At 39.5% G+C, this 13,954-nt stretch overlaps 1 protein-coding gene across 8 annotated transcripts in view; it reads right to left on the bottom strand.

Annotated features, from left to right (window-relative positions):
* Positions 1-13,954, bottom strand: part of LOC115263279 (serine-rich adhesin for platelets) — a 552,542-nt gene that overhangs the window by 35,566 nt on the left and 503,022 nt on the right. For 5 of the 8 annotated variants that reach the window (XM_062852797.1, XM_062852795.1, XM_062852796.1 and 2 more), the window contains 2 exons: positions 12,950-13,530; positions 10,754-10,901 (listed from right to left, as the gene is read on the bottom strand). In XM_062852797.1, coding sequence (XP_062708781.1) covers positions 10,754-10,901; positions 12,950-13,530 — 729 coding nt within the window. The remainder of the gene's footprint in view (positions 1-10,753; positions 10,902-12,949; positions 13,531-13,954) is intronic. The other 3 variants (XR_009997896.1, XM_062852798.1, XM_062852800.1) reach the window with 1 other exon arrangement.

Below are 13,954 nucleotides of genomic sequence, written 5' to 3'. Positions count from 1 at the left end.
GAATTTTTGAAGATTTCTTGAAAGAATCCTGGAAGGACACTAGAAAAGAAATCCGGAAAAAGCCCTTGGGAGAATTCTGGATCGAACCTATGGAACATTGTCGTAAAAAGCACTGGGAAAAAAAATGCAGAATCTGTTGCGGTAAATGTCCTTGAAAATATTCTGGGATTAACGCTTAGAAAAACTCTAGGAGTAGATTTTTGAATAATTCCAGAAGATGACCCTGAAAGAATTCCGGATGAAATCTTGTAGGAATTCTGGTAGGATTCTGCGAGAGAATTTTGAAAAGAAATCTTTGGTGAGTTTTTGTAAATATTTATTTGGGGAATTCCTAAAGCATAACTATTATAATTCCGAGGCAAATTTTTCACAGAAATCCGGGATAAATTTTTACGAGAATTCCGAGAACAATGCCTGAAAAAAAATGTTTAAAAGATTTCCTTGGAAAAAATCGGAGTTCGGAATGAAATGCCTGGAAGAATCCCGGGAGAAATCCTTGCAACAATTCCGGAAGCCTTTTCTGTAATAATTTCAAAATGAGTCCCTGGAAGTATTTTAAGAGAAATTTCTAAAGAATTCCGGAAAAAATTCTTGACAGAACGCTAAGGGGAGCCTTAGAAAAATCCTGAAAATCTCTGAACATTATCGAGAAAAATGTCAAGAATATTTCCGGGGGAATCTCTGGATGAATTTTTGGGAGAAAAAATCTGATAGATTAAAATACTGCCTAAAAATAAAGGGAAAATGAAAGGAAACAAAGGAAGAAAGTTCCAACCAGAGTCTCTGTGGGAATTTCGGGAGGTATCAATAGAGGAATTTTCTTACAAATTCCTGAACGTATTTTTGATAGTAAAACATACGATCAAAAAAAAAACGATCAATTCTGACTATACATGTCAATGGTTGCTCCTCCGTGATTGATCTGAACTGGTACCAGTTGCACTGAGATCCAACTGAATAAGAGGCTGGGACATTCCACTTATTCTCAAAGTGCAATTTCAGCAGCTCATGCATTTTGGATCAATAACGGCGCGGGCCAAGTCCTTATAGTCAGCTGGGAAGGGAAAGGAATGTTAGAGTGTACTGGTTGTTGCTACTAGAGACCGAGAGCACTCTGCGTCCCCACAACCCGCACGGACTGGGGTATTTGTTAGACGGAAAGGATGGGAGATCTGGGAGTCACCGTTGGGTCGGTGATGCGATCCATGGATAGGGTTATTTACAGTGTTCGTGTTAGATTATGTGGTGAATAAGGTGAATGAGGTCAAGCGGCACAGCACGCTTTGGTTGCATAACTTATAGGCGTTATATATACACTGTGCTGTGAGTGGAAGTTGGAAGGGAGGGAAACGATTTTTTTCAATTCGTTTCTGGTTCTAGCGATGGCTATGAACACATGAATATACATAAGTTGTATATGTAGAGAAGAGAGAGCGAGAGAAAGTGGATATAAAGATACAAAGTAGGATGAAAAGGACGGGCCAGGGATTGAACCCATGACCTTCTGCATACGAATCAGAAGCGGTGGCCACTAGACCACCAAGCCCGTTGATCGTATTTTTGATAGTAAAACATAGAAGAAAAACTGGAAAAATCCCTAAAAAAATCGGGAAGCATCTTTTGAAAAAAATGTCAATGAAATCCTTTGCTGGCATCTGGAAGTGATACCCGAAAAATTCGGAAATAACTGAAAGAACTTCTTGTACCGACTTTTCGAACCCTCTAAGCAGAATACCCTCTTCGAATGAGTGTAATCAGTTTCGTACCTTATAATTCCGCCCTATATTGCTTATCCATCGACAGATATGCGTATTACGACTTCCACTTGTAATCTTCCTCAGTGTCAGTTGTCCAAGTAAATAACTGACACTGAGGAAGATTACAAGTGGTAGTCGAAATACGCGTATCTGTCAAAGGATAAGTAACATAGGGCAGAATTAAAAGGTACGAAACTGATTACACTCATTCGATGAAAGAACTTACTGATATAATTCCAAGAAAAAAAATCACGGGAAAATTGCGAGAAGCGTCCTAGAGAGGATGGCGAGAGAAATCCATGGAAGAGTTCCGGGAACAATCAGTGAAAAAAAACAAGGAAAATCCTATATTAAAAATCCGGAAAGAATCTCTGGAATAATTTTCGAAGTTATGCCTGAAAGAATGGTAGAATAGAACCCAGGAATAATTCTTGAGAAAAAAAGGTAAAATTGGACATTGTTCTATCAGCATCTCTGGAAGAAATACTGGAGAAATTCCGGAAAAAATTCCATGGAGTATTTATGAGAAGAAGCTCAACAGGAAAATAAAGCATAATTCCGGGAAGAATTCCTTAAGAATACCGGGAGAAGTCCTTAGAAAAATTCTGAAAAGAATCTTGGAACATTTTCTGCTGCTGCTGTCAGGGATGGGAACTCTCACTTGCAAAGAGTTACACTCACTTGCTATTTTCTCAGCCCAGAAGCGTGCAATCAAAAAACAATGTATAAACGACTTTTGCCTTGTGGTTTTATCTAAAGGTTTGCCAAATATAGTTGGGGTCGAACACGCATAGCAAATTCGTAACAGAGCTGTGAAAGCGACTCTCCACGAGGTGAGTGTAATTTACATTCACCTTGTGGAGAGTTACCTTCGCAACTCTGTAACGACTTTGGTATGCGTGTGCGACCCCTACTCTATTCGGCAAACTTTTAGATAAAACCACAAGGCAAAAGTCGTTCATACATTGTTTTTTGATTGCACGCTTCTGGGCTGAGAAAATAGCAAGTGAGTGTAACTCTTTGCAAGTGAGTGTTCCCATCCTTGGCTGCTGTTTCCGGGGGTGGTGTTGCCTCCCGTCACCCCATGCAACAACGGCAGCAGCAGTGCTGCTGATAAAACAAAACAAAAAGCCGTTCGTTGGATCACTAATCGGTAATAAATCAATAACTTTTTCCACAAGCATCCAATCGTTGTGCGGTCTTCGAAGGAAAGTTTCATAAATGATTTTTCTACAAGAAGCGTTGATTGATTTGAATTAAGGAGACGAAGGGCGACCTCTGGGATTTTTTGTTTGACAGTGTAACTTTTGCCATAGTAAATCCTATGCAAACTTTGAACCGCTTGCGCTAAATTATAGTTTCACCGATTGCGCTGAAATTTTGTACAGTTCATATGGGACCTAAATAGGATCTAAAAAGTCGACTGGAGCGAGGATTTATTTTTTCCATACAAGCGGGTCCCATACTAGTGTTCATGTATTTCTTTTAAAATATTTCTAGGATTTTTTCTTGGGTTTTCTTCAGCTGTTTCTCAAAAAAAATGTCTTGAAAAATTCATCTTGACCCTAGTCCTCGAGTTTATTACAGATTCTTCCAGGGATTGCATCAGATATTCTTTAGAGAATTTCTTCAAGTATTGATCTTGAAGTTTGTGCATGTATTTCTTCAAACATTTCCAAAGGAATTCCTGCAAGAGTTTTTTTTAGGATTTCTGAAAACTTCTCAAAAAATTTTCTATAAATTTCTTTATGAGTTTTTTTTTTCAGCAATTCATTCAAAAGCTTCTTCATAAGATGACATGCCAAAAGATTTTAATACAGTGATTCTGAGATTTAAAAAAAATCCTCTAGGTGTTTCAGAAATTTGAATTTTTTTTTTTTGTTTTTTTAGGAGCTCTTTCAGAAATTATTTTTGGAACTTCCCCAGATGCTCCCTAAACTCACGATGGGCGAACCAGGTGGAACGTGATCTGGCGAGCATTGAGCGTCACCGACAGTGGAGAGCGGCAGCCAAGAAACGAGTTCTGTGGCGTACTCTCACTCATTTTAAAAGATTTTTTTTAAATTTATTTTTTGTTGTCTATCATATTCTGTAGACCGTTTACATATTATCTCAATCGTTAGTTCATATTACTAGTTAATTTAATCTTCCAGAAGAACTTGTCTGGATAGTGAAGCGGACCTGGTGCGATGGTTAAAGCACGTGACTACCACGCCGAGGACCTGGGATCGAACCCCACTCCCGACAAACTCGCAAAATGTGAGTCCTTCCTTCGGAAGTGAAGTTAAGCGTGGGTCCCGAGATAAATTAGCCTAGGGCTAAAAATCTCGTTGATAACGATAAAAAAAAGTCTGGATGTTCCTCCAGGGGTTTCTCCAGAAGTTCTTTCAGGTATCCCTCCGGACATTGTTTTGGGTTCATTCAGACCTTTCTTCAGGAATTCTTTCAGAAATGTTTCTTCAGCAATTTTACAAATATTCTCTTAGCAATTCCTACGGAATTACTCCAAAATCAATTACTTGCCCTTTTTCAAGAAACTTTTCTATGAATTTCTGTAGAGGGTTCTCCCAAAGACCGAATTAAGACGTCGCACTTGAGTTCAAACCGGGGACCACATCTAGTACTTCATTTGGTCCCCAGGTACCCAAGTATGACAGATCGAAGTTCACCTTTTTTCGACTCACCTTGAACGTGTAATTTACTCGATATTTTTTGTGGTGGCAGTAGGCTATGTTGATGTGTTAATGACATTGATGAAAAAAGGAAAAGTTTTGACTTTTTGTGCACATTTGGCGAAAGTCTTGCATGTAATAAAAGAAAATCAACCCTTTATGTATTTCCGGAATGGGATGGCTCATAATCTTGCTGGTATGTCCCAACTGATGTACATTTTCTGTTATGCCACCAACAATCCGTACGTTTTGTGTCTTGGAATTCCCCCAGGGCTATAATTTGTTCTCAACAAATCAATTAAGATCTAATGATCATTGCTATCAAGCGTTTCTCATTAGCTTGAAGAACGATCTTCAATAACGTGCTCCCTCGGTTTGGAAGAGGGTGGCAACCACTGCCGGAGGTTTGCCCTCTCACTGTCAAACGATGAGGTTGGTTACGCATAATCTCAAATGAAAGTTCTACTTTAGAATTTAAAACAAATTATCATAAAAGCTCAATTCAATCTCAATGTATTTTTCAAAATTATGCTAAATAAATCTGGAATTTCATAAACAAAATAATCTTGGCAGACAGGTGACGTTCTGGACCAGGCAAAAACTACTGAGTCAGCAGCAGTCAGCAGATAGTCTGGTATTCTCCGTTGCCTAGCGGAGCGTCGAGCCACCTGGAAACATCCGGCAGCACTCCGGTGGCGATTTTTGCGTCAGTACCGAGTTAGTTCGGAGGGATTTTACTACTATTCATGTATAAAAAATGTCAGCGATAAATTGGTTTAATCTCCTAGAATGACCACAAGGCAGCTCTACCGGGTTCCTTAAATAAAACAAACTTAGATTAACATGAAAATTCATTCAAAGAATACCGTCTACCATGCACTAAGCAGTGTACCGCGGTTGTTTATTGTTGAGTAACCAGCAATTTTCTCTTAGCAACAGATTTTCAGTTCAGAGCAAAGTACAAGGTTGCTTAAGAAACAGGTAAAGTATATGAATTTTCTGTTCTAGTACTTCATGGGCCCAAAAATTTCTATGGGTTGTATGGAAGTTGGACGTCTTAGTTATGTCTTTGGTTCTCCAGTTCCACAAGGTATTCTTTCAACGATTCCTTAAAAATGTATTTTTTAAGATTGATATGTCTTTAGTGGTTCTCCAAATAATTGTAAATGTATGACAAATTCTTCTAAGATTTTTTTTTTCAGATGTATCTCCAGGAGTTGATTATTGTTTATTCGTCGCATATTGGTAGTTATTCCAAGGTTTGCTTCAGAAAATCCTCCATAGATCATTGAGAAACTCACTGAGGGATTTCTTTAAGGATACCACCAGTACCTTTATCTGCAAACTATGAAAGGATTTCTGTAAACATTTTTAAGAGATTCCTTCAGAAATTCCCCAACAGATTTCTTCACCAGAAAATTCTTACAATTTTTTCTGGACTTCCAGATTTCCCTACGATTTTTTTCTAGGAATTAAGAAGGATTTTAAGGAAGTTATTTTTTTATGCGTTCATCCAAAGACATAACTAAGACGTCCAACTTCCATACAACCCATAGAAATTTTTGGGCCCATGAAGTACTAGAACAGAAAATTCATATACTTTACCTGTTTCTTAAGCAACCTTGTACTTTGCTCTGAACTGAAAATCTGTTGCTAAGAGAAAATTGCTGGTTACTCAACAATAAACAACCGCGGTACACTGCTTAGTGCATGGTAGACGGTATTCTTTGAATGAATTTTCATGTTAATCTAAGTTTGTTTTATTTAAGGAACCCGGTAGAGCTGCCTTGTGGTCATTCTAGGAGATTAAACCAATTTATCGCTGACATTTTTTATACATGAATAGTAGTAAAATCCCTCCGAACTAACTCGGTACTGACGCAAAAATCGCCACCGGAGTGCTGCCGGATGTTTCCAGGTGGCTCGACGCTCCGCTAGGCAACGGAGAATACCAGACTATCTGCTGACTGCTGCTGACTCAGTAGTTTTTGCCTGGTCCAGAACGTCACCTGTCTGCCAAGATTATTTTGTTTATGAAATTCCAGATTTATTTAGCATAATTTTGAAAAATACATTGAGATTGAATTGAGCTTTTATGATAATTTGTTTTAAATTCTAAAGTAGAACTTTCATTTGAGATTATGCGTAACCAACCTCATCGTTTGACAGTGAGAGGGCAAACCTCCGGCAGTGGTTGCCACCCTCTTCCAAACCGAGGGAGCACGTTATTGAAGATCGTTCTTCAAGCTAATGAGAAACGCTTGATAGCAATGATCATTAGATCTTAATTGATTTGTTGAGAACAAATTATAGCCCTGGGGGAATTCCAAGACACAAAACGTACGGATTGTTGGTGGCATAACAGAAAATGTACATCAGTTGGGACATACCAGCAAGATTATGAGCCATCCCATTCCGGAAATACATAAAGGGTTGATTTTCTTTTATTACATGCAAGACTTTCGCCAAATGTGCACAAAAAGTCAAAACTTTTCCTTTTTTCATCAATGTCATTAACACATCAACATAGCCTACTGCCACCACAAAAAATATCGAGTAAATTACACGTTCAAGGTGAGTCGAAAAAAGGTGAACTTCGATCTGTCATACTTGGGTACCTGGGGACCAAATGAAGTACTAGATGTGGTCCCCGGTTTGAACTCAAGTGCGACGTCTTAATTCGGTCTTTGGTTCATCCCCAGAGATAAAAACCTCTCCTTAAATCGAAAGGAATTTCTGAAAAAATCTTCAGAACAATCCCTGTAGAAATATCAGAAAGTAATGAATCCCTAGTGGAATATCTGAAAAAAAAAACCTTGAAGAACTTTTGGAAGGAATCCCAGTAGTATGTTTTGTGGTGTCCTGGAGAAATGCCTAGACAATTCCTCGAAAAAACCCTTGGTGTAATTCCTGGAAAAGTTTATTTAAGGATTTTAAGGAAAATTCCTGGAGAAATGTTTTATATTCTTGCAGGATTTTCTGGTAGTATTCCTGGAGCAATAAGTGGACGTATGTCTGGCGGAATACCTGTGAAATACAGGAAGAAACGGCTGGATAAATATACCCTACAATTTTTTTTAGCATTATCCTAAGAGGAAGTGCCGGAGAAGTTTGCTGGGAGATTTGATTTGATCGATCCCTGTAGAAACTTCATGAAACATTCCTACGTAATTTTTATTACAATCCCAAGGGAATTTTCTGAACAAATCTCTGGCGAATTTCTTAAAGAAAAACCTGCACAAACTTCTGCAGGACCCTACGGGAGATTAAAAAAAAAAACAGAAATATCTATGGAAGATTGTTAGAAAAAAAATCGACAGAATCCATGTAGAAAACTCTAAAGGAAAATTTCGAAGGACAAGCGAATCGCTAGAGGAATTTCCAAGGTAATCCAAGACGGAATTACAGTAGGAACCATCAAAAGAATTCTTGGAGAAATTTCTTGAAAAATTCTCATGCGAATATCTAAAGGAAATCTTTGAGATTTTTTTAAAGAATTTCAGGAAGGATATGTGAAAAAACCACCGCCAGGACAAAATTCTCTAGGGAAGAACTTCTGAGGAATCCCGTGAAAGCTTTTATACTTAGAGGCTTTCTTGGAGAATTTTGTGGATGATTTGCTAGAGAAAATTCTGAAGGGAATTTCCGAGGGATTTCTGAAGCAATTAATGAGAGATTAGGTGTTTTATCAAATAAATGTTTAGCCCGAGGCTGGCTTATGTTTTGTCATGAAATATGTTCTAGATACATACATTTATTTGTACAACATCACATTTAAGACAAGACATAATCAACTCGGTTTGTGGCTGCCGCTCTCCATCCTCGGTCCCCAATGCTCGCCAGGTCACGCTCCACCTGGTCGTGCTCTCTAAGCTCCATGCCTTCTTGTGCCAACCGGGTCAGTAGCAAACACCAGCTTTGCAGGGTTGTTATCCGGCATTCTTGCAACATGCCCTGCCCACCGGATCCTTCCGGTTTTGGCCACCTTCTGGATGCTGGGTTCGCCGTAAAGTGCAGCGATCTCATGGTTCATCCTTCTCCGCCACACACCGTTCTCCTGCATATCGCTGAAGATCGTCTTTAGCATGCTCGAAAACTCCGAGTGCTCGTAGTAGGCCCCCTGAGATAGACGAATTCCTCCACCACCTTGAAAGTATCCCCGTCTATCGTAACATTACTACCCAGACGGATCCGGTCGTGTTCGGTTCCGGCTACCAACATGTACTTTATTTTTGAGGCATTCACCACCAGCAGCAAAGGCTGCTTCGCGTTTCAGGCGGGTTTACAGCTCTGCCACCGTTCCAAAAGTTCTGGCAATAATGTCCAAGTCTTCCGCAAAGCACACAAATTGACCGGATTTTGTGAAAATCGTCCCCCGGCTGTTGAGCCCGGTTCGTCGCATCACACCTTCCAGAGCGATGTTGAAGAGTAGGCCTGAGCGTCCATCATCTTGTCGCAGTCCCCGGCGAGATTCGAATGAACTGGATAGTTCACCCGAAACCCTTACGCAGTTTTGCACACCGTTGCTTCAATCAGTCTAGTCAGCTTTCCAGGAAAGCCGTTTTCGTCCATGATTCTCCATAGCTCTGCGCGGTCGATACTGTCATATGCCGCCTTGAAGTCGATGAACAGGTGTGCGGGGACCTGGTATTCACGGCATTTCTGGAGGATTTGCCATACGGTGAAGATCTGGTCCGTTGTCGAACGGCCGTCGATGAAGCCGGCTTGATAACTTCCCACGAACTCATTAGTTTTAGGTGACAGACGACGGAAGATGATCTGGGATAGCACTTTGTAGACAGCATTCAAAATAGTGATCGCTCTGAAGTTCTCACATTCCAAAATGTTCTAGAAGAAGTTGCAAAAAGAATGTATAGAAGACTTCATGATCGGAGTTTCTGTAGAATTCTCTGAAGGAATGCATGGAGCAATTTCAGAAGGAATTCAGGGAAGGTTTTATAAAGAACTTCTGCATTAAATTTCAGGAATAATTTCTAGAAAACATTGGTGAAAGTTCTCCACATAGGTTATTTTTCTTATATTCGCAAGGGCACTCATACTAGGAATTATTCTTTTTTTGTTTTAATCTTAAGAGCTGAGTAACCGTGAGTAACTTTGAATAACCTCGATGACACCACTGAGGGGGTGGCAAGTTGTTTCCCGTTTACTCGATTTTTATGACGGTAAAATTATTCTTATTCAGTGTACACCTGTTTTTAAAACATTTGTTACACGTAATTCAAAAACTGCGAGCATGATATACATATGGCGCAACGTCACCCTTCCACATGCAGCATTACATAATTCGATTACAATTTTGAATATGAATATCCTTCGTTATTTGCATAGATATAAGGTAACTTTAAAAATAAAATTCTGTTATATTAAATAAATGGGTTTTATGTTACATTGCTAACAAGGAAAGCTTCTGAAAAAAGTAGATAGTAGAAAAATAGATAGTTGGAGAAGTGAATGGCATAATGATATAAATTAGTAGTGATTCAAACGCTTCCAAAACTTTAATCCTTTTCTACTGACAATAAAACTGAAGAAACAACTACTTCACACCAATAATGTAAGCAAATAACAGTAAACATAAAATAACAATAAGAAATCAGGAAAAAAATCAACAAATGAGTTACAAAACATGACTAACAATAGATTACCATCTATTGACAAAAAAAAAACAAAAAAAAAACTAAACAAAGACACACACTTATATGTAGTACCACACCAAACCGTTTCCAGCAGAACACTCACCTCCTAGTGATTGGTTAAATAGTAGGTATGAAGGTATGACGATCGAAAATAGTGCCAAATTCCGAGCCCAAACGAGTGAGCGTCAGGTTTTGAATTTAGAACGGTTTTATTGTAGTTAATGATGTGTGTGTGTGTGTGTGTGTGTGTGTGTGTGTGTGTGTGTGTGTGTGTGTGTTGCAGTGATGTGTGCAAGTGTTCACGGAAGAAAAAAGACAGAAAAATACAGAAAATAAGAAGTCAGCACCAGACAGACATTCACAGTTGGATGTAAAGATGATCTGTGTTATTTGAAATATACTAGCAACTCCGCAATATTTGATGGATGCATTACGCTGAAGACACCACGTCTCATTACTCTAACAGATGAAGTTTAGCGGTACAATTAGTTCAAACAGAATCAGATAGAAATCTAACGGGTGAACTGCAATGACATATGGTGTGCAACTCGAACATGTGTTAGAGAACCTGCCTGTGAAATAAAAAAGGATCGAACTTTTTGTCCCCCATCTACACCCAGTTCATCTTCCTCTAAAACCCGGAAAACCAATCGAGCACAGAATTTTACCTTTGTCATCAGATCTTTGGCTCTGGATTCGAACAAATGCTCCAGCTTCTGGGTGTCCACGGTGGCCTCCGGCAGCTCGTCCCAAATGGTGCGCTGTATCGACGCCGGAATCATATCCTCGCGAACTTCCTTCCAGAAAAGTTTTACCTATACATACAACAACGGGGCGAAAAGTGGAAAAGGAAACAAGCAGTATAGTGAGACTGGGAACCGATGGGTGGTGAAAGTTAAATTGCTTTCTGATTTCGATTTCCTCTGAACGGCTGCACTGAGGGATTGGATTCAGAATGAATGGAGTAGAATTGTATTTTTTGTTATATTATTGGATTTGTTCCATATCAGATTGAAACAGAAAACCTCAAATAAAAATAGAATTTGCAACAACAGTTTTTCGTCGTTTTTTTCTTTAATTAAAAAAAATCAGAAAAACCAAGACTAAACAAAAAAAGCAAATTTTTCAAAAAACAACATATGGAATTCCAAAACCTTTAATTACTGACGGTTGAAAATTGTATTACTGTTTTAGTCCAAGATCATTTTTATTTATTTTTTTTTCTATGAATCCTGATTGTGGAAAAAGTTTAGTGAAAATTTAATACCCTTCGGTCTAGTTTGTGTCTTATATCGCTAATGAATCCCAAGTAACCACGAGGCACTATAATCCACCTGGAGACGGATATAATGCTATTAAGGAGCTAACATGCTCTATATTGGCAGCTTAATAGCCCTGTGTGCCAAAAGTGGCGAAATATAGTGCTAATGGTAACTAGGGATGTCTAATGTCCGTCTAACGGTCCTATAACAGCACCCCGAATCCCATTACCCCGAAAACCATGTCCCCGAAAACCAATACCCTGAATGATCCAGTACCCCGAATTCCAACACTCCGAAGGCCATTACCCCGAATAGCCCATTTCCCCGAATAGATGATTACCCCGAAAACATATTTTCCAATAGTCTAGTCAAAAGAAAGTGATGCCTGGGGAAAATGAACTTAATTTTTATCAGAAATTTTGCCTTCTTTTGTGCATCGACTATTCTTTCAAGACCTAGGCGTTAATCATGAGATTATGATGTAGAGAAAATTTTTCCTTCTTTTATCGTAGGTTGTTATTTCGTCTTATACTGTTACAGTGATTAGCTGTTAAGCTGATCAGTTTTAGGGCGAGTTGTACACAGTCCATGAAATAAAGTGGAAAGCTTTGTCATAGACAGTTTGAATTGGATAGAGGCGACAGACGAGCAGTACTCTATATAACTCGCCTAATCATTTCACAGTACACTGAAGTTTTTTTTTGCGACGGTAATGGTCCCGCGTAAAAAAAACCGCGTTATTTCAAGACCCGTCGTAAAAAAAACGCGTTATTTCAAAAAACGTCGTAAAAAAAGTCAAGTCACGTTAGATGTGGTGCTGACTATTTTACGCGTGTTTTTAAAAAAACGTGGATTTTTTTACGACGGTTTTTGAAATAACGTGGTTTTTTTTTACGACGGGTCTTGAAATAACGCGGTTTTTTTAGGACGGACCGCGTAAAAAAACCGCGTAAAAAAAACTTCAGTGTACTGCTTTTTCTATTAATCCAAAATGAGCTATTTCTTTATACTCTCATTATTCTCAGACTCGAAAGAATAGCAGTTGAACAAAAGAAGGAAAAATATCTGATTTTAAGCTTCATACTAGGGTGACGAAGGGTATTTTCAGCAGGTTTGTTGTCTTCGTCATGGGGGGTTTTTGTGGGCCTAATTGCACGAAATTAGGGCATATAACTCAGCTTGGTTGGGAAGGATTTGAGGCCAAATCTGAGTTCAATGGGTTTCAAAAAACCCCCATGATGAAGAGAACAAAACTGCCGAAAATACGTAAGTTCCCCTATTTGCATTCAGTTTGAGTGCAGTGCCAGTTACATATATTTGGTGAAAACTATTCCTGCACATCGGAAACTCTCGGGAAAAAGTATTATGAAGTAAAAGACATTATGTAGCAGGGAAATAGCATTCGGGTATGTGTCATTCGGTTTTTCGGTTTTCGGGGAACTGTTATAGGATCCCGTCTAACATCCGTCTTAAAAAGTTGGTGAAATCTTAAAATTCTCTTTGCCTAATTCGACATGGAATGCCCAGACGAGCGAGTGTAAAAACAAAATGAACTTTGTCAGACTACACAGAAAACGACAAAGGTTCTTCGGGATACTCACAGTCTTTTTGTTCTTCTTGATTGTGTCGCCGCCGCCATTGGTCATGGCTGCCGGATTCGCCAGTCCTCCGCCGTTGGGGAACATCGGTGCCATCAGGTTGGTCGGCGGCGGCCGCATCATCATGCTCGGTGGCGGTGGCATTACACCCATCATCGGGGGCATCAGCCCTCCCGGCGGCGGTGGAGGTGGAACCGCTCCGCCGAATCCCCGCGGCGCAAGCACATCCTTATCGTCGTCGGACGTGAGATCGGTAAAGTCCAGGTCGCACAGATTCAGCTTCCGGGTCATGTTCTTCACAATCTCCTCCCAGTGCAGTTCGTTTTCGGACTTTTTCTGCTCGCCGCCCAGCTTTTTGATGTCGCTGTCGACGCTCGGCGACCGGGAGATGTCCTTGTTGCTCTTGCTCTTGGCCAGTCCTTCTTTGGCTTTGGAAATCAAGCCGGACATGTCGCCGATCCGGTTCTGGGGTTTGTCCTCCTGGGGGCTCAGCGGCAGGTTCGACAGCTTCTGGGTCAGGTCTTTGACCGTGTGATCCTTCTTCAGCTGGATTATTAGCTTCTTTTCCTCGCTGTCCGACTCAACTGATGTGGAGGAGAAGGGAAGAAGTGGTTTTTAGTGGTGGTGTTTGACTAACGATTAGGGATATTGCTGTCGGTGATTTGAATATTGGGAATTTTGTAAAATTTTGCATACATGATAGACATGATTTGTTTGAGTGATTAACGATGTTGAGAAAATAAGACAATTCATTTAAATTACATTGGTTGATGAAGAAAAAGTTTTCAGGAGATTTTTAACTATGCTACAATGTTAAGACCCTCCATTTGTCTACAACTTTTCCAAGGCTTTTCAAACTTCGACATATTTCATATATTTTTATGGTTGACGAAGAGTTTTCGTGTTTTTGATTCGTTAAAGTTTAGTTCGCTTATCGTGAGTTCCTTTCTTTTAAAAATTTTTTTCAAACGCCAGCGTCTCATACCTATTTTTGAGGGATTTAGATTT

This window comes from Aedes albopictus, chromosome 2 (genome assembly GCF_035046485.1).
Source record: "Aedes albopictus strain Foshan chromosome 2, AalbF5, whole genome shotgun sequence".
Taxonomy (NCBI): domain Eukaryota; kingdom Metazoa; phylum Arthropoda; class Insecta; order Diptera; family Culicidae; genus Aedes; species Aedes albopictus.
Note: the sequence above shows the minus strand (reverse complement) of the source record. Positions and strands in the feature narration are given on the sequence as shown.